Source organism: Schistocerca nitens, chromosome 2 (genome assembly GCF_023898315.1).
Source record: "Schistocerca nitens isolate TAMUIC-IGC-003100 chromosome 2, iqSchNite1.1, whole genome shotgun sequence".
Lineage (NCBI taxonomy): Eukaryota > Metazoa > Arthropoda > Insecta > Orthoptera > Acrididae > Schistocerca > Schistocerca nitens.
The window spans coordinates 824593159-824614243 of NC_064615.1; the positions used below are offsets into that span (position 1 = coordinate 824593159).

A 21085-nucleotide genomic window follows, 5' to 3' on the forward strand; every position below is an offset into this window, starting at 1 on the left:
AACGTTATCCGCTATTTCAACCATTAGGGGTGGAATTTCGAGAAATCCCTTCTTAAACGACGACTACAGCATAAGATGAACACCCTCCCCAAATTTCAAGTTGCTATCCTTAACGGTTTGTGCGGGTGATGATGAGTCAGTCAGTATATTGCCTTTTACGTGTATAAATACGCAGTATTGGGCGTCTGGCAATCTGCACTGGATGAAGCAAGTTTCACATTAGAGGCAGTGGAGTGTGAACGTTTCAGACGGTACTACTGGGGACTACATGACTGGTCTTTACTTAAGTGAAGAAACTTAACTGGTAAAATATACCCACAATTTCGTACCAATATACCGTGACGTCCGTTGTGTTGTATTGTAAGGCGTCACGTATACCGTTTGTATGTGTATACGTGTATGTCGTCGTTGTCGTCTCTTCTTTCCCTCTTCGATATCAGAGCATGAGAAATGTTAATGTTTGTGTTTACTTATTTGTTGTCGACAACACACAACTACACGGCCACGGTATCAAGTACTTCCGGAATAGCTAGCTTAATATAGTATAAAGATACTGGGTTTCGATGCAGCGTTATTTCTGTGTGATATTATTCTTCGCTTAACCTTTGAGACTTTAAGAACCAGCTACTTTTAATCTGGCGCAAAACTCGACTTGTAACGAGAGCACTTACGATCAGTCTGTCACAATATTAATAATACGTAAGGCTCTACACCACTATAAGAAAATATCACTGTTCATGAAATAACAAAATATACGAATAAACTTTTTTATATTTTTCCTTTTATTCAATCAGATGCTTTCAAAAGTTTACTTCGCGCCCACGAATAATCCACACCTCGATGCAGAGTGTAAACGTGTACATGAAAAATAGTACACTGTTTCTGCTGACAACCACGTATGAGCTTTTGGGTTGCTAGCTACTTCGATCAACAGGATTTATATTGGATTTTGAAAATGATCTATCTAGCCAAACTTACGTCCTCCACAATGGCTCATCAAATATTCTACCCTTTCGCGATAATTAAGAATTCGCGTAAATTGTATTTTCGCGAGTTTAAAGCAAGCTATCGGCGGCGCGAAAGCAGTCTTGATACCGCGACTCACTTGTGATGCTTACTAGCCTGTGACGAAATTGACTTGCATACATCTACAACCAATTTTAAGGTCATAATTCGCCCTACACGATTGTGTGCAACTGAACTTCGTCCAATCAATTATTTCTGGAATCGTAATCACTGATCCCGACACTGACCGTCCATAAACGCACAATTAACACTCTTTTCTCTTTTTTTCTTTTTTCTAAAAGTAAACGAATGATGTCACGTCATCTACATAGTTATTAAAATATTATTCCAAATGATCCTAAACATTTATAATCATATTTTAAGGGTAGTTAGAAAAAATATGATTTACTATCGGAAAGTAACACATAACAGATCGCAAGTCGCACGTAACTAAATGACAGCTTTGCTTAGCGTCGGGACTTAATCACGCAAAACTATATAAAGAAATCCCCCAAATCTCAATTTCTCCATACCAACTGACAGATACAAATAAGATATTCAAGACCTCTTAGATCAATCCCGACCTGTAATGTTATACCAAGTGCTACCGGCTCTCGCAGAAGAAGTACCACTTGAAATAAATAGATGTATGTGAGACCGAAACGACTGGTGTATAACACTACTCGCTTGTAGCTAAGAAAGCGCTCAACCAGTTCTTTCCTGTTCGCTGGATTGGATGTGAAGGCCTTAACAGCTGGCCTGTACGTTCGCCTGATTTCATGCCATTTGACATTTTTCTCTGGGGTAAACTCACATACGATGTATATGCACAAATTCTGACAACTCCAGAGGTCGTACTAACTGCAAACGTGTATTGTAATAGATGGTGGGAATTTCAAAGAGTTGATGATGTAAATAGAATTCCAAGGCAGTCTTTATGACTACATTCTTTCGTGATTTTCTTTTTGTTGCTGTTGCTGATTTAATTTTGAAATGTAAGTGTGTATCATGACGTTAAACTCAGGACACGAAATTATTAACAATATTTATACTTCAGTTTCCTGTTTCAGAAATCCGTAGAATTTTTTACGTGCAATTTTCTTTCCAGTCTCAAGCAGCAGCAAGAGCTGAGCCGTTTCTGTAGTTAACTGGTGAAGCATCCTCAACTGCCACGTTGTTTGCCTTATAGCTGGTATGTCGGTCGAACCAAATGTAGCAAAGTGTTATTATGATCAACTTTAAATTTAACTATTCTCAGTTATTGCGCTTTTGTAAGTAGACTTTCTTAGTAGCGTAGGGGTGGAACACTCTATCAGCCTGACGCGACTATGTGTACAACACGAACTTTCGCATAAAACAGCAGTCGCTTTCAAGTTCAAAACATATAAATCCTAAATTGTAAATACACTACTGGAAATGGAAAAAAGAACACATTGACACCGGTGTGTCAGACCCACCATACTTGCTCCGGACACTGCGAGAGGGCTGTACAAGCAATGATCACACGCACGGCACAGCGGACACACCAGGAACCGCGGTGTTGGCCGTCGAATGGCGCTAGCTGCGCAGCATTTGTGCACCGCCGCCGTCAGTGTCAGCCAGTTTGCCGTGGCATACGGAGCTCCATCGCAGTCTTTAACACTGGTAGCATGCCGCGACAGCATGGACGTGAACCGTATGTGCAGTTGACGGACTTTGAGCGAGGGCATATAGTGGGCATGCGGGAGGCCGGGTGGACGTACCGCCGAATTGCTCAACACGTGGGGCGTGAGGTCTCCACAGTACATCGATGTTGTCGCCAGTGGTCGGCGGAAGGTGCACGTGCCCGTCGACCTGGGACCGGACCGCAGCGACGCACGGATGCACGCCAAGACCGTAGGATCCTACGCAGTGCCGTAGGGGACCGCACCGCCACTTCCCAGCAAATTAGGGACACTGTTGCTCCTGGGGTATCGGCGAGGACCATTCGCAACCGTCTCCATGCAGCTGGGCTACGGTCCCGCACACCGTTAGGCCGTCTTCCGCTCACGCCCCAACATCGTGCAGCCCGCCTCTAGTGGTGTCGCGACAGGCATGAATGGAGGGACGAATGGAGACATGTCGTCTTCAGCGATGAGAGTCGCTTCTGCCTTGGTGCCAATGATGGTCGTATGCGTGTTTGGCGCCGTGCAGGTGAGCGCCACAATCAGGACTGCATACGACCGAGGCACACAGGGCCAACACCCGGCATCATGGTGTGGGGAGCGATCTCCTACACTGGCCGTACACCACTGGTGATCGTCGAGGGGACACTGAATAGTGCACGGTACATCGAAACCGTCATCGAACCCATCGTTCTACCATTCCTAGACCGGCAAGGGAACTTGCTGTTCCAACAGGACAATGCACGTCCGCATGTATCCCTTGCCACCCAACGTGTTCTAGAAGGTGTAAGTCAACTACCCTGGCCAGCAAGATCTCCGGATCTGTCCCCCATTGAGCATGTTTGGGACTGGATGAAGCGTCGTCTCACGCGGTCTGCACGTCCAGCACAAACGCTGGTCCAACTGAGGCGCCAGGTGGAAATGGCATGGCAAAACGTTCCACAGGACTACATCCAGCATCTCTACGATCGTCTCCATGGGAGAATAGCAGCCTGCATTGCTGCGAAAGGTGGATATACACTGTACTAGTGCCGACATTGTGCATGCTCTGTTGCCTGTGTCTATGTGCCTGTGGTTCTGTCAGTGTGATCATGTGATGTATCTGACCCCAGGAATGTATCAATAAAGTTTCCCCTTCCTGGGACAATGAATTCACGGTGTTCTTATTTCAATTTCCAGGAGTGTATTATAATTCCTCCGAAGCAGCTAATGTGGTTTTGAAGAGTGAAACGTCATTGCATTCTTCTCATTTATAACGACAATAGCAGCAGATGTTACTATAATTGTGTCCGAAAATGTGATGTTGATACCATTATCTCCGTAATTGATAAACGAGGCGTGTTTTTAAAAGTAAGTACCGTTTTGAAATAAAAATAAAACAAGTATACTTTGCTTAGAAATTTTATTTTTACGTGAAAGCGTGTACTTTAATCTATTTTCTACATAATTCTCACCAATACGAGTATTTAGGCTCTTATCGTATCGTATAACCAGCTTTGAATACCATCCTCAAAGAAATCTACCTCCTGATTTGCATAAAATTCGATAATTGAAGTTTTCTGTTACAGTTGCGCAATGCACACTTCTTTATACTTGAGAAGCTCATCACGTAACGTCGAAATTGTAAAGCGTCTATTCTCTCACACATTTTCACCAACTTTCTGCACTAAATCGTCAGTAATGACTGAAGGTCGCCCCCTTCGTTCATCATAATGCACATTCGTATGGCCATCTTTAAAAGCCCTCACCCGTTTCCTTACCATCCCATCGCTCATAATACACTACTGGCCATTAAAATTGCTACAGCACGAAGATGACGTGCTACAGACGTGAAATTTAACCGACAGAAAGAAGATGCTGTGATACGCAAATGATTAGCTTTTCAGAGCATTCACACAAGGTTGGCGCCGGTGGCGACACATACAACGTGCTGACATGAGGAAAGTTTCCAACCGATTTCTCATACACAAACAGCAGTTGGCCGGCGTTGCCTGGTGAAACGTTGTTGTGATTCCTCGTGTAAGGAGGAGAAATGCGTACCATCACGTTTCCGACTTTGATAAAGGTCGGATTGTAGCCTATCGCAATTGCGGTTTATCGTATCGTGACATTGCTCGTGTTGGTCGAGATCCAATTGACTGTTAGCAGAATATGGGATCGGTGGATTCAGGAGGGTAATACGGAACGCCGTGCTGGATCCCAACGGCTTCGTATCACTAGCAGTCGAGATGACAGGCATCTTATCCGCATGGCTGCAACGGATCGTGCAGCCAGGTCTCGATCCCTGAGTCAACAGATGGGGACGTTTGCAACACAACAACCTTCTGCACAAACAGTTCGACGACGTTTGCAGCAGCATGGACTATCAGCTCAGAGACCATGGTTGCGGTTACCTTGCGGTTACCCTTGACGCTGCATCACAGACAGGAGCGCCTGCGATGGTGTACTCAACGACGAACCTGGGTGCACGAGTGGCAAAACGTAATTTTTTCGGATGAATCCAGGTTCTGTTTACAGCATCATGATGGTCGCATCCGTGTTTGGCGACATCGCGGTGAACGCACATTGGAAGCGGTTATTCGTCATCGCCATACTGGCGTATCACCCGGCATGATGGAATGGGGTGCCATTGGTTACACGGCTCGCTCACCTCTTGTTCGCATTGACGGCACTCTGAACAGTGGACGTTACATTTCAGATGTGTTACGACCAGTGACTCTACCCTTCATTCGATCCCTGCGCAGCCCTACATTTCAGGAGGATAATGCACGACCGCATGTTGCAGGTCCTGTACGGGCCTTTCTGGATACAGAAAATGCTCGACTGCTGCCCTGGCCAGCACATTCTCCAGATCTCTCACCAACTGAAAACGCCTGGTCAATGGGTGCCGAGCAACTGGCTCGTCACAATACGCCAGTCACTACTCTTGATGAACTGTGGTATCGTGTTGAAGCTGCATGGGCATCTGTACCTGTACACGCCATCCAAGCTCTGTTTGACTCAATGCCCAGGCGTATCAAGGCCGTTATTACGGCCAGAGGTGGTTGTTCTGGGTACTGATTTCTCAGGATCTATGCACCCAAATTGAGTGAAAATGTAATCACATGTCAATTCTAGTATAATATATTTGTCCAATGAATACCTGTTTATCATCTGAATTTCTTCTCGGTGTAGCAATTTTAATGGGCAGTAGTGTATTTGCCCATCACTGATCTGACCATGAATTTCAGCCGTTTTCACACTTTTAGCATTAAGAAAATGATTCACAGATCGTATTTTACAGTCATCGGTTTGTCAATCGGAGGAGGCGTTTCAAATTATCGCAAACAAACGTAAACATGCTGTATGATTCTGTAATGGTGTCTGTGGCCTCCCAACAGAGAGCGGGACAAAGCGCAAATGCGCCAAATGGCGAACGCGGTGCTGCAGCAACGGAATTTCAAAACGGTGCTTACTTTTAAAACATGCCTTGTAGCTATGAAAAGATATATACGTTATTAAAGAAGAGTTTTTCACCATTCCTTTGAGTGAAAACAGAATTGCGATACCTTAATCGGCTCGGGAAACGTTTGTGGTTATTTTTATCTCGAACATCTTTGACCCATAAGCAAATTGAAAATATCTTCAATCCTTCAGTCCTCCCACATACAGTATCAGCAATTGAGAATTCATCTGCTGGACAAACAGTACACTGGGATTTGATTGTAAAGAGCACAGTTGTAGAATGAGCCAAATCTCAAAAAGAATTTTAAGCATGCAAATATTAGATACCGGCTCCCAGGTAGATGCTATTTTTCTTGACTTCCGGAAGGCGTTCGATACAGTTCCGCACTGTCGCCTGATAAACAAAGTAAGAGCCTACGGAATATCAGACCAGCTGTGTGGCTGGATTGAAGAGCTTTTAGCAAACAGAACACAGCATGTTGTTATCAATGGAGAGACGTCTACAGACGTTAAAGTAACCTCTGGCGTGCCACAGGGGAGTGTTATGGGACCATTGCTTTTCACAATATATATAAATGACCTAGTAGATAGTGTCGGAAGTTCGATGCGGCTTTTCGCGGATGATGCTGTAGTATACAGAGAAGCTGCAGCATTAGAAAATTGTAGCGAAATGCAGGAAGATCTGCAGCGGATAGGCACTTGGTGCAGGGAGTGGCAACTGTCCCTTAACATAGACAAATGTATTGTATTGCGAATACACAGAAAGAAGGATCCTTTATTGTATGATTATATGATAGCGGAACAAACACTGGTAGCAGTTACTTCTGTAAAATATCTGGGAGTATGCGTGCGGAACGATTTGAAGTGGAATGATCATATAAAATTAATTGTTGGTAAGGCGGGTACCAGGTTGAGATTCATTGGAGAGTGCTTAGAAAATGTAGTCCATCAACAAAGGAGGTGGCTTACAAAACACTCGTTCGACCTATACTTGAGTATTGCTCATCAGTGTGGGATCCGTACCAGATCGGGTTGACGGAGGAGATAGAGAAGATCCAAAGAAGAGCGGCGCGTTTCGTCACAGGGTTATTTGGTAACCGTGATAGCGTTACGGAGATGTTTAATACACTCAAGTGGCAGACTCTGCAAGAGAGGCGCTCTGCATCGCGGTGTAGCTTGCTCGCCAGGTTTCGAGAGGGTGCGTTTCTGGATGAGGTATCGAATATATTGCTTCCCCCTACTTATACCACCCGTGGAGATCACGAATGTAAAATTAGAGAGATTAGAGCGCGCACGGAGGCTTTCAGACAGTCGTTCTTCCCGCGAACCATACGCGACTGGAACAGGAAAGGGAGGTAATGACAGTGGCACGTAGGGTGCCCTCCGCCACACACCGTTGGGTGGCTTGCGGAGTATAAATGTAGATGTAGATGTAGATGAGTAGTATTAAAAAAACTGTCACGAATAGTGTGATCCGTATCTCCATCCAGCCGTTCCAATTTACATCCTCCATGATTTCCTTAAATCGGTTCAGGCAAATGCTGGAATAGTTCCTTTAATAAGACCACAGTGCCGTCATTCCCCTGCCCTCACTCCACAGAAAAGTCCTAAGCCTTTATAAACATGACATCGATGGGCTCTTTGGACCAGACATAGACTGGATACCAAGAGATAAAGATAGGTGGAGACGGCGACCTAATGGAAGCGGATTAGACGAGCATTTAAAGCTTGCCGCAATTGCGTGGACGCGTCTGATCCAAAGCCGTAACGTACGCAACAATCTAAAAGGTGTATTTAACCAGCAGTGCGCGCCAAATAGCTGGTAGCGATTATGATGATTTATTGCCTCAAGAGTGGTGCATCATGTCGTTTCCTGTTTGTCATTCCACGCTCCCTGTCTAGTTCCTGGGCCATCCAGACTTACCCTAACGTGTTTCTATGCCAAAAATATCTCCTGAAAAACTTTTCTTTTTCACAGGGTACCAGTTTGCAGGCAGAAAATTTTGAAGGACTTAGGTGAGTAAAACATGAACCAATTACATTACGCATGTTCGGCACATCGTTTAAGTGTAATATATTTGTCTGGATTTTTTACCAAAACGATCAGTGAACTCTGTTATGCACTCTAGCTGTTTTTCATGTCTCCCAAGACTATTTCTCTAAACACAAGTTTCATGGTACAAATTGCTATCCACATACACTAACCGATCAAAAGTATCCCACTACACGCAGCAAGCGGCTACACGGGTAGCAGGGGTTGTGTGGCGTGGACTGGGTGGTTTTTTAGGTTAGATGGCCTCGGGCAAGTACAGAAAGGGCAACAGCCTCAAAGGGTGCGGGGCAAAGTCAGGACATGCAGGGACCAAGCAGCAATCGGTATTGTAATTGTAAACTGTCGAAGCTGCATTGGTATAGTACCGGAACTTCAAGCGCTGATAGAAAGCACCGAAGCTGAAATCGTTCTAGGTACAGATAGCTGGCTGAAGCCAGAGATAAATTCTGCCGAAATTTTTACAAAGGCACAGGCGGTGTTTTTTAGGATAGATTGCATGCGACCGGTGGTGGCGTGTTTGTCGCTGTTAGTAGTAGTTTATCCTGTAGTGAAGTAGAAGTGGATAGTTCCTGTGAATTATTATGGGTGGAGGTTACACTCAACAACCGAGCTAGGTTAATAATTGGCTCCTTTTACCGACCTCCCGACTCGGCAGCATTAGTGGCAGAGCAACTGAGAGAAAATTTGGAATACATTTCACATAAATCTTCTCAGCCTGTTATAGTCTTAGGTGGAGGTTTCAATTTACCAGATATAGACTGGGACACTCAGATGTTTAGGACGGGTGGTAGGGACAGAGCATCGAGTGACATTATACTGAGTGCACTATCCGAAAATTAGCTCGAGCAATTAAACAGAGAACCGACTCGTGGAGATAACATCTTGGACCTACTGATAACAAACAGACCCGAACTTTTCGACTCTGTAAGTGCAGAACAGGGAATCAGTGATCATAAGGCCGTTGCAGCATCTCTGAATATGGAAGTTAATAGGAATATAAAAAAAAGGGAGGAAGGTTTATCTGTTTAGCAAGAGTAATAGAAGGCAGATTTCAGACTACCTAACAGATCAAAACGAAAATTTCTGTTCCGACACTGACAATGTTGAGTGTTTATGGAAAAAGTTCAAGGCAATCGTAAAATGCGTTTTAGACAGGTACGTGCCGAGTAAAACTGTGAGGGACGGGAAAAACCCGCCGTGGTTCAACAACAAAGTTAGGAAACTACTGCGAAAGCAAAGAGAGCTTCACTCCAAGTTTAAACGCAGCCAAAACCTCTCAGAAAAACAGAAACTAATACTAAAATGTAGGCTTTCACGGCCGGAAATATCATGTCCATTATAATATTCCGGGCTGTTATGCCGTGGTCGGTTGAATCGACACAGAATTCATCAACCGACCACGGCATAAGAGCCCGGATAATTATAGCAAACAGAAGCTAAACGATGTCAAAGTTAGCGTAAGGAGGGCTATGCGTGAAGCGTTCAGTGAATTCGAAAATAAAATTCTATGTACCGACTTGACAGAAAATCCTAGGAAGTGGCTCGAAACAGGATATCCAGACACTCCGGGATGATGATGGCATTGAAACAGAGGATGACACGCGTAAAGCTGATATACTAAACACCTTTTTCCAAAGCTGTTTCACAGAGGAAGACCGCACTGCAGTTCCTTCTCTAAATCCTTGCACAAACGAAAAAATGGCTGACATCGAAATAAGTGTCCAAGGAATAGAAAAGCAACTGGAATCACTCAACAGAGGAAAGTCCACTGGACCTGACGGGATACCAATTCGATTCTACACAGAGTACGCGAAAGAACTTGCCCCCCTTCTAACAGCCGTGTACCTCAAGCCTCTAGAGGAGCGGAAGGTTCCAAATGATTGGAAAAGAGCACAGGTAGTCCCAGTCTTCAAGAAAAGTCGTCGAGCAGATGCGCAAAACTATAGACCTATATCTCTGACATCGATCTGTTGTAGAATTTTAGAACATGTTTTTTGCTCGAGTATCATGTCGTTTTTGGAAACCCAGAATCTACTATGTAGGAATCAACATGGATTCCGGAAACAGCGATCGTGTGAGACCCAAATCGCTTTATTTGTTCATGAGACCCAGAAAATATTAGATACAGGCTCCCAGGTAGATGCTATTTTCCTTGACTTCCGGAAGGCGTTCGATACAGTTCCGCACTGTCGCCTGATAAACAAAGTAAGAGCCTACGGAATATCAGACCAGCTGTGTGGCTGGATGGAAGAGCTTTTAGCAAACAGAACACAGCATGTTGTTATCAATGGAAAGACGTCTACAGACGTTAAAGTAACCTCTGGCGTGCCACAGGGGAGTGTTATGGGACCATTACTTTTTACAATATATATAAATGACCTAGTAGATAGTGTCGGAAGTTCGATGCGGCTTTTCGCGGATGATGCTGTAGTATACAGAGAAGTTGCAGCATTAGAAAATTGTAGCGAAATGCAGGAAGATCTGCAGCGGATAGGCACTTGGTGCAGGGAGTGGCAACTGACCCTTAACATAGACAAATGTATTGTATTGCGAATACATAGAAAGAAGGATCCTTTATTGTATGATTACATGATAGCGGAACAAACACTGGTAGCAGTTACTTCTGTAAAATATCTGGGAGTATGCGTGCGGAACGATTTGAAGTGGAATGATCATATAAAATTAATTGTTGGTAAGGTGGGTACCAGGTTGAGATTCACTGGGAGAGTGCTTAGAAAATGTAGTCCATCAACAAAGGAGGTGGCTTACAAAACACTCGTTCGACCTATACTTGAGTATTGCTCATCAGTGTGGGATCCGTACCAGATAGGGTTGACGGAAGAGATAGAGAAGATCCAAAGAAGAGCGGCGCATTTTGTCACAGGGTTATTTGGTAACCGTGATAGCGTTACGGAGATGTTTAGCAAACTCAAGTGGCAGACTCTGGAAGAGAGGCGCTCTGCATCGCGGTGTAGCTTGCTCGCCAGGTTTCGAGAGAGTGCGTTTCTGGATGAGGTATCGAATATATTGCTTCCCCCTACTTATACCTCCCGAAGAGATCACGAATGTAAAATTAGAGAGATTCGAGCGCCCACGGAGGCTTTCAGACAGTCGTTCTTCCCGCGAACCATACGCGACTGGAACAGAAGAGAGAGGTAATGACAGTGGCACGTAAAGTGCCCTCCGCCGCACACCGTTGGGTGGCTTGCGGAGTATAAATGTAGATGTAGATGTAGATACCTGTTAATGAACGTTAATATGGGGTGGGTCCACTCTTCGCCTTTATGATGTCTTGAACTCTGGTGGGGGGCACTTTCAATGATGTGTCTGAATGTCAGTGGTCGGATGGCAGCCCATTCTCCTTCAGAACCCGCAACCAGAGGAGGTAGTGTTGCTGTACGCTGGAGTCGGAGAGAGGTCGACACTCTAACTCAACCCGAAAGTGTTGCAGTGGCTTCAGGTCGGGACTCTCGGCAGGCTAGTCCATTTTAGGAGTGATATTTTCCGCAAAGCATTGCCTCACATATAATACTTTAAGAGCCGGCGGCTGTGGCCGAGCGGTTGTAGGCGCTTCAGTCCGGAACCGCGCTGCTGCTATGGTCGCAGGTTCGAATCCTGCCTCGGGCATTGATGTATGTGATGTCCTTAGGGTAGTTAGGTTTAAGTAGTTCTAAGTCTAGGGGACTGATGACCTCAGATGTTAAGTCCCATAGTGCTCAGAGCCATTTGAACCAAAAAATGGTTCAAATGGCTCTGAGCACTATGGGAGTTAACTTCTGTGGTCATCAGTCCCCTAGAACTTAGAACTACTTAAACCTAACTAACCTAAGGACATCACACATATCCATGCCCGAGGCAGGATTCGAACCTGCGACCGTAGCGGTCGCGCAGCTCCAGACTGTAGCGGCTAGAGCCGCTCGGCTACTCCGGCCGGCATTTGAACCATTTTGAATACTTTAAGACAGGTGCACTGTCATGCTCACAGAAACCATCTTTGTCTCCGTACTGTTTCTCTACTGTACACAGCCGGCCGAAGTGGCCGTGCGGTTAAAGGCGCTGCAGTCTGGAACCGCAAGACCGCTACGGTCGAAGGTTCGAATCCTGCCTCGGGAATGGATGTTTGTGATGTCCTTAGGTTAGTGAGGTTTAACTAGTTCTAAGTTCTAGGGGACTAATGACCTCAGCAGTTGAGTCCCATAGTGCTCAGAGCCATTTTTTTCTACTGTACACAGTACACAATGCTGAAAAATGAGTTCATATCTTCCGCATTTAGCGTTTCCCTAAGCACAATATGAGGACCACATCCTACCCACAAAAAACATCCCCATCCGTAACACCACTTCCTCTATACTTCATTGTTGGTACTAAACATGATAGCAAGTCACACACTCCAGACGTTCACCAAATCCAAATCCGTCCATCGAATTTGTAGAGTCTTGTACTGCAAGGAAGCAAGGGAGAGGATGTCGTTATGGATGGCCGGTATCTTCTTTCTATAACACAAATGCACACGTGGATTAGTATGGGTTCTTTATTTACATGAACTGGAAACTTAACTTGAATAGAGTCTGTGTGTTGTGGTACAAGCTTCTCAGTAAGTCCTCTTGGAGACTGATGTAAAGTTCAGCAGTAATCTCGCTATTATAGTCTCTCACTGCTAGTCCCAATATAGGCACTAATATGGCAGCTTTGTACTGTCATAACCTGTGATGAACTATACCTGCTCTGTGAGTGAATAACAGACGCCAACCTGGAAGACTGAGTCAGTGGGAGTGGGAGTGACTGACGCCCTCCAGTCTGCGGCGGCGGCCTAAATACATGCTGTCGAGAGGGCGTTGGCGGCATGTTGCTTGTCAGTGTGTCTCTGGCCTCTCTCGTGATAGGTGTGCTTGATCCAGCGCCTACTAATCGATCTTCGCATTGTTTTTGCCGACCGGTGTGCCAGCACAGGATTGCCACAGGTATAGCGCCATTCATCACCCCAGATCACTCATTCACAGCATCCACTGTTAACTGGCGTCGCTCTTTACACCACATCAAGCATCGCTTATCACTGACTACAGATATGTGTGGCTTATGAGGAGCTGCTCGACAGTGTACCACATTCTTTTTAACTTCATACAAGTAATCACAATGCTCGCTGCAATGCTGGTAGCAGTTTGGACCTCACGAGTGATTCCTTCTGCTGGTTTCAAGCGATTTTTTTACAACCATCCTCCACAGTGCTCGACGGTCCTTGTTCGTCAGGGCTGCCTTCTCTTGCTTTAGCTGTGGTTTTTCTTTTGCATTTACATGTCACAATCACTTCAACTGTCAACTTCGACAGCTTTATAAGAATTGAAATTCCTTGGCGGATTTGATGCTCAGGTGCCATGCAGTGACTATTCCACGTTCGAATCATTGAACTCTCCTGTCAACCCATTCTGCTGTTACTGATTCTCTACTGACAACACAATACTGCATTTATACTGGTGGGTGCCCTCTCGTGACATCTACTGGACAATTCCGTGTTTTCTTGGGGTGTCTGGATACTTTTCATCAGATAATGTGTATTCCCAAAAACATCCCTTATGAAGCAAGTAAAGCAGAGAAGTCTATCTGACATCAGGTGTAAGAAAATAACTTACCTTAGGAATCGACATATGTTTCCAGCAGTCGCAGTAGTGCTACAGTAACAGTACGCAGATAATGCCAGACCCAAACTTGTGGTATCTGATGTGGAGCAGAATGATACTTTGTGAAGATACCTGCTACCTCTCTCAAAGGAGAGAAAATAATAAATGCGTTACGAACGAAAAACGTAGTAGATCCGGGATCACTCACACTGCCCTTCTAGCGGCAATGCAACTAGAGTACATAGCAGATTAATTGTTAAAATTCACAAGGTGTCTTTAAAGGTAAGTTGACATAAAGAAATGGTACAGAGACAACAGCAACAAGTTGCTTTTCATACCGATACTGTAAAGCAATCAGCTTTGTTTTCACAACACTGGCAGAAAACAGTTCGTATGCTTCTACTGGTATTGGCACGTGTATCTAGCAGCCAAGTTTACAATTCTGGCTCCATCAAATCTCTTAGCCGCCCTCCAGTCTTTTTAAGAGAACTACAAAAGGTGGCAGAATGTCATGACACTCGATTCGCATTCAGCAGGAGCTGGGTTCACATTCCGTCCGTCCATGTAGTTGTAAGTTTCCCATGATTTCCCCCAAAGCAACTAAGGTGGATGCTGCGAAGATTCCTTGGAAAAGGACACGGCCGATTTGCTGCCTCATAATTATCCAATCTGAGCTGCGCCGTGTCTCTAATGACATTCTCATAGACGACACGATATCCTAATGATCCTTCGTTTCCGTCCAAAGGAACAATTTGCAGTTATATTTCGCAAGCCATTTTCCCACGAGTAACGGAGAATATATTGCGTCCAACTAACATTTCCCTCTCTCCACTTACATTCGGGAATGATGCCCGAGAAGAATGACTTCCGGTAAAAAGTAACACGAGCTCGATTTCTTTGATTTCACCGTCACTATTGTTTCGTGAGATACAATCAGAAAATGTAATTTTTTGCTTAGCTCTTCTGGGAACAGAAGTTTTCTGTGTTACACAATGCCTGTCTTGTAGCGTAAGTAGCTGCAATTGGATGAGCATCTCCGTGATATTGTCGCAGACTTAACTAATCCGTGAGGGACGTATCTCCTCCGTTAATCCTACCTAGTAGTGGTCCTAAACTGACGAGTAATTCTTAAGAATCGCAAGGTTTGTATGCTACCTCATTTGTGAGCGAATTCCATTTCCTTACCATTCCTCCAACGACCTTCTCTCTGGAAGCTGCTTTTCCTATAAGTTTTATATGGTAATTTCACGATAGATCATTCCAGACTAGTAGTCCGAGATATTTTAAATATGTGACTGTTTTAGTAACTGATAATCGTGTAATTAAATAATAACGAATTTTTCCTCCTATATATACGCACTATGTTACATTTACTTACGTTGAGGGTGAACTGCCAGTCCCTGCACCAAGTTTTACTACTCTGTAGATCCTCCTGAATTTCAGTATATTTGTCTGGCGTGGGAGGACTAGGAGAGATTCACTGACGGTCGTGCAGGTTATGGAGAAGAAAATGGAGAAGTCTTTAAATGGAACCACATTAACAATAAACCGAGAGCAAGAAAAGTTTGTGTGCTATTCGTTCAGAACAGCATTCAACATCTTTCACTAATCAGTTACTGTAGCTGATGAACAGTTTGGACTTCAGGGTGTTTACAGCGCAGTTGTAAATTATTTAAAAATACCGAATGGTCTATCATTCAGGTCATCAGAGTTTTGAACATTAAGGAGGAAATGATGCTCCGCAGTTGTGTAGGAGTGTTTCACCACTGATGTGCTTTACTTTATGTCACTTCCGTAACTTAGTCAGTTAAGAGATCTTCTTTCATGGATAATATTCAACAAAGGGCGACACTGATAATTTTTTAAAAAATCAAACGAGTTTTAAAAAATGATTTTAGTGTTTTCAAAATATTCCCCTTTCACATTAAAAGATTTTTGCATTATATGAAACCAGTCCTTAAAGCAATGTTGCCACTTTTTTCCGAAGCATTTCAGAAATAAAATGTTTATAATGTTCCCCTGCTGAATCTGATGACGAAAAGTTGAATCCATATATTTTATCTTCAATTTTGGAAACAAAAAGAAATCACGAACTGTATGCTGGAGGGTCCATGGAGCTGACCTTCAAATGATTCAAATGGCTCTGAGCACTATGGGACTTAACGTCTAGGGTCATCAGTCCCCTAGAACTTAGAACTACTTAAACCTAACTAACCTAAGGACATCACACAACACCCAGTCATCACGAGGTAGAGAAAATCCCTGACCCCGCCGGGAATCGAACCCGGGAACCCGGGCGTGGGAAGCGAGAACGCTACCGCACGACCACGAGCTGCGGACTGGTGACCTTCAGGGCATCCAGATACTCAGTTGTTTGTTTCGCCGTTTGCGATGGTGCATTGTCTTGTTGGAAATTTTTCATTGACTTTTTCAAAAATTTGCGATAAACAGACATTTATGTACCAGTCGGCATTAACTGTACGTCTACCTTCTAATGCTATAGTACTAATATGGCCCGTTTTATAAAAAAGAAAAAGAAAAAACTAGCTACCATTTTCTACCAGCACCGCGAATTCGTCGTACTTTTGTAGGCTTAGGTTCTATTCGAAAAAACGTTGAAGTGAACGACTTTTCGTTGCAGGGTCATAACAATGAATCCAAGCTTCATCACCATTATCGACATTCCAGATCAAATTTGAAGAGCTGCCTAAGAATTTTTTTCTTCAATTTTTTTCTGCAGCAAACAATGCATCGTTATTTTTGACGGGGAATCAGTTTATGTGGCACCTATCGACAACCAAGTTTTCTCACATCTAACTCTTGACGTAAAATGTTTTGGATTTGACTCATACCAATGCCCAATGTCGTTTGAATAAATTCGTAAAATGTCCATCGAGCATCGTGAAAACATTGCTGGAACAGCGGCAGTATTTTCACCAGTGACAGCACTTCTTTGGCGTCCTTCAAGAAATTCTTCACTAAGAACGAAACCGATCTCTTTTGAATTAGCTGTACCAATTACAAACAATTGTTGCTTTGGATGTAGCTTGTTGCCAAATGCATTTCTACGCCGATCTTCACATTGTTTAACCGTTAATCGCTATTCAAACCCGTAAAAAATCGTAGCTCAGAAACGTTCTGTAGTCGAGGTGGGTGCACACAAAGTCTTTCCATGATAATTAACAAACGATTAGAGCAAATCGAACAAACTATACGCCAATCAACTCACAAAAATTTTGAAAGTAACTGTCACATATAAACGAATTTCATTTGTTATAGAACCATGACATTCTAAAAATTTTCAGTCGCCCTCTTAAGCGTATCCTTACACAGTAGGCCGCACGTAGAGTTGCGGTTTGGTGGAAGAGGGGGTGGGGGGGGTGTCTTGGTTGTCGGTTTCTAGCTAGGAACACGAGGCGAAAGTTTTTGGTTCAGCCCGGGTCAGCGACCATTTGTATAGGTATTCCAACATCTGTGATACTGTAGCTATTTTACAGTATATTAAATAAGGTTTGAACGACGAACTGGAGTAGGCGCCTAGGCAAATTGCGCAAATCATTAATTCCTTTTGCAAAAGATGCTAATTGCGCTGAAATTAAAGCTTACCTAATGGCACTATTTTTATGCGTACCGCTCGGATTTTAAGAAGCGCGCCCCTTATATATTTTATACTTGTGTCAGTAAGTTCAAACTTTTCACTAAGATAGATAAATAGATAAATTCAAAACGAAACTTTTTTAATCCAATAACGTTTAAGCGTTATCGAGGTGCTACGGTTTAAACTCGAGCTATATATAGCAAGTAAAATTCATTCTTAAAGTGATCCAAATAAATAAATTAGTTCTTAACTATAAAACTGAATACTCACTTTCAAATGTCTAGCTTCATTCAGACTGTAAGTGCAAAAAACACGTTTATGTGAGTTCCTTTAAACACGTCACTTCTATGGTCAAGCTAATGCAAATCGGTTCAAATTTTGTAAGATAGTAGACAAATACCTGTGATCAGTGGTCGTCCAGTTGTTTTTTGGAAGCTTTAACCGTTGCTACTATGTAACCAACATGGTTCGAAAGACAATGAAAATCTGTAACGGATAAGTCGTCGCCCGAACCAATAGAAATCTACATCGGTTGCCACCCTATGGCGGTCTAATGTCAAATTTATGGTAGAGTAAAAGCTGGGAACCAGAATGAAAACTACTCCTACCAGAGTACAACAAGAAGCAAATTTGTCCTAGGCAGAGTTAGTGAGGTAAAAGAAGGGAACTGGCTTTTCAACTTATCTGTCAGCTTCAAAAACATTTAAATGAAAACATATTGACATATTCTCGCTTTTTTACAATGTCATTGGCGAACCTCAAAGTTTTTATTTCTTCTCCATGGATTTTTATACCTACTGCGAATTTTTCTTTTGTTTCCTTTGCTGCTTGCTCAATACACAGATTGAACAACATCGGGGAGAGGCTACAACCCTGTCTCACTCCCTTCTCAACCACTGCTTCCCTTTCATGTCCATCGACTCTTATAACTGCCATTTGCTTTCTGTACAAATTGTAAATAGCCTTTCGCTCCCTGTATTTTACCCCTGCCACCTTCAGAATTTGAAAGAGAGTATTCCAGTCAACATTGTCAAAAGCTTTCTCTAAGTCTACAAGTGCTAGAAACGTAGGTTTGCCTTTCCTTAATCTTTCTTCTAAGATAAGTTGTAAAGTCAGTATTGCCTCACGTGTTCCAACATTTCTACGGAATCCAAACTGATCTTCCCCGAGGTCGGCTTCTATCAGTTTTTCCATTCGTCTGTAAAGAATTCGCGTTAGTAGTTTGCAGCTGAGACTTATTAAACTGATTGTTCGGTAATTTTCACATCTGTCAATACCTACTTTCTTTGGGATAGGAATTATTATATTCTTCTTGAAGTCTGAGGGAATTTCGCCTGTCTCATACATCTTGCTCACCAGATGGTAGAGTTTTGTCAGGACTGGCTCTCCCAAGGGTACTGATATAAACGAGTAAAAGAGCGCGAATAAGTTAAGATATTTTGTTTTAAGCTACCAAATAAGTCGAAAAGCTAGTTCCTTTCTTTTAAATCCCTAACTCACCTTTTTCCGTACTTCATTCTGGTTCTTTCGTAATATATATCATTGCAGTTGATATTAATATGGACATTGCACAAACTACGTCAAAGCGCAAGGTAAGCTACATACTTCATTTTACTAAATTGTTCAGTTCATTTTTGCGCTGTCCTTTCCAGGAAATACAAATCTAGACCCATCTTCACTCATTGGAAGCTAGTCTTTGACTTTCAAAAAGACTCCTACCGGTTATTTAGGTACGTTGCTACAGCGTGGAGGATGCTGGAGCAGGTACACTCTCTCTCTTCTGATGAAGAAAACAAAAAAAACGTGAGTCCTAATGTAAAATAAAGAAAAGACTGGCGTTGTTATTCCATCAATGCAACCGGAGCTTTGCGGCCTAAACATAAAATATTCTGACGGAAGGTCTATGCGTCCACCTTACCTGAAGAATACCAGTGAAACATAATTCTCTACAAATCCACTGAATGGAGTGCCTCACTCAACAGTCGTCATAAGACTCATGATAAAGTATGCCTATAATTTTTGACAAATACAGTTTAAATTACTTATACCTCCAACGCTGACTCAAAAGCATAATCATCGTCAGTTGCATCAACACAAGCACCCATTTGACACCCACTGCTGAATGAATGCTTCCTCTCGGCGTTTCCGTGCGTTACCGGTATGTCTTCATCTATACCTTGTATTAATGTTGCACCTGAGTCTTTTGTAACGTCATCCATCTCCCTTTCGCCAGGGCGTTGCTTCATTCCTTTCTTTTTTCTTCGAATGCAGCATAGAATTTCCTTGGTCCACCTACACCGTTCGTTCGCCATCCTGGCTTCCTCACCTCAATGTCTAACATCACAGCTATAATTATGTCTTTCATGTTAGACTTCCTCTGTTCGTTTTGTTTTCCTCTCTCTTCTAGTAATTCGCAACATGCATCTCACTGTTACTCATCGAGTAACTTTCAGATTCTGACGGTTTTCGCATTAGAAAGTCAGTGTCTCACTGCTATAAGTCAGAACTGGTGACGCATACTGATAATAAACTCTGCATTTCAGAGACATCGAAATCTAAAAGTCTATTTGGTTAGCCAACAGCGGTTCAGGTCATACAAACTATCCTGTTTGTTTTTTATGTCCATCTAGCCGTGGCCTTAAGCCCCCATAAGTATAAAATTTATCCACTGGTTCTATGAGTTCATTGTTCTTTTGTACTATTTTCTTATCGATTTGTCAGCTGAACATTATTCTAAAACCAGCTGAAAAATGCTCCAGTCGGAGCACAAAAAAGTCGAATACGCACCTGTTTAAACGAGTCTGACACAAAAATGAGGAACCAGCTGCCTCAATTCACATTCCGAATTGGTCATCAAAAATGTTGACATGCAAACGTATTCGCGCCCTTTTCACATACGAGGGTTGGAACTTAAATAGTAGCAACTACTTATTCACAACCGATACAAAAGAGTTACATGTTTGCACCTGTTACTGTCCTTCAAAGTAGTCACCAGCGTTGTGTAGAACCCGTTGCCAGCGATGTGGAAGGCGTAGTATACCGTTAGCAGAGCCTGTTCTGTTGGTGGTGCGAATGGAGCGGTCTACTGCCTGTCGAATCTCTGGAACAGTTCTGAAGCGAATGCCGCGAATGGTTCCTTCATCTTCGGAGTCAAATCACAGTCACAAGGACGTAAGTCCGGGAGTATGGTGGATGGTACAGTACTACCCAGTCCCATCGTGCGTTGTATACGCCCGCGCATTGTCGTGCAATGATGGGTGGGTTGCGCAGGAAATGTCGCCGCTTCTTTCGCAAAGCTGGTCGCAGGTGATGCTCCAAAACCGAACCGTAATACTTTGCGTTGACGGTCTGCCGTGGAGGAACATAATGCCTTAGGATAACACCATCACAGTCGTAAACGATAATCACCATAACTTTAGACCGCTCCATTCGCACCATCAACAGAACAGGCTCTGCTAACGGTATACTACGCCTTCCACACCGCTGGCAACGGGTTCTACACAACCCTGGTGACTACTTTGAAGGACAGTAACAGGTGCAAACATGTAACTCTTTTGTATCGCGTTGTGAATAAATAGTTGCCACTATTTTAGTTCCAACCCTCGTAGAATATTCTAAATCCTTTTACCTAGTCTCTCTTTGTTGTAAAGCCTTGGTACTCACCATCTTCCTCTCACTGCCTGTATATACCACAGTCTCCTTTTTTCTTCCATCTCCCAATGGCACT

General features: G+C 43.4%; 1 protein-coding gene across 2 annotated transcripts in view; it reads left to right on the forward strand.

The window, feature by feature from the left end:
• LOC126237083 (uncharacterized) overlaps positions 1 to 21085 on the forward strand; it is a 190851-nt gene that overhangs the window by 13436 nt on the left and 156330 nt on the right. For both annotated transcript variants that reach the window (XM_049946882.1, XM_049946883.1), the window contains exon 2: positions 8071 to 8108. In XM_049946882.1, coding sequence (XP_049802839.1) covers positions 8071 to 8108 — 38 coding nt within the window. The remainder of the gene's footprint in view (positions 1 to 8070; positions 8109 to 21085) is intronic.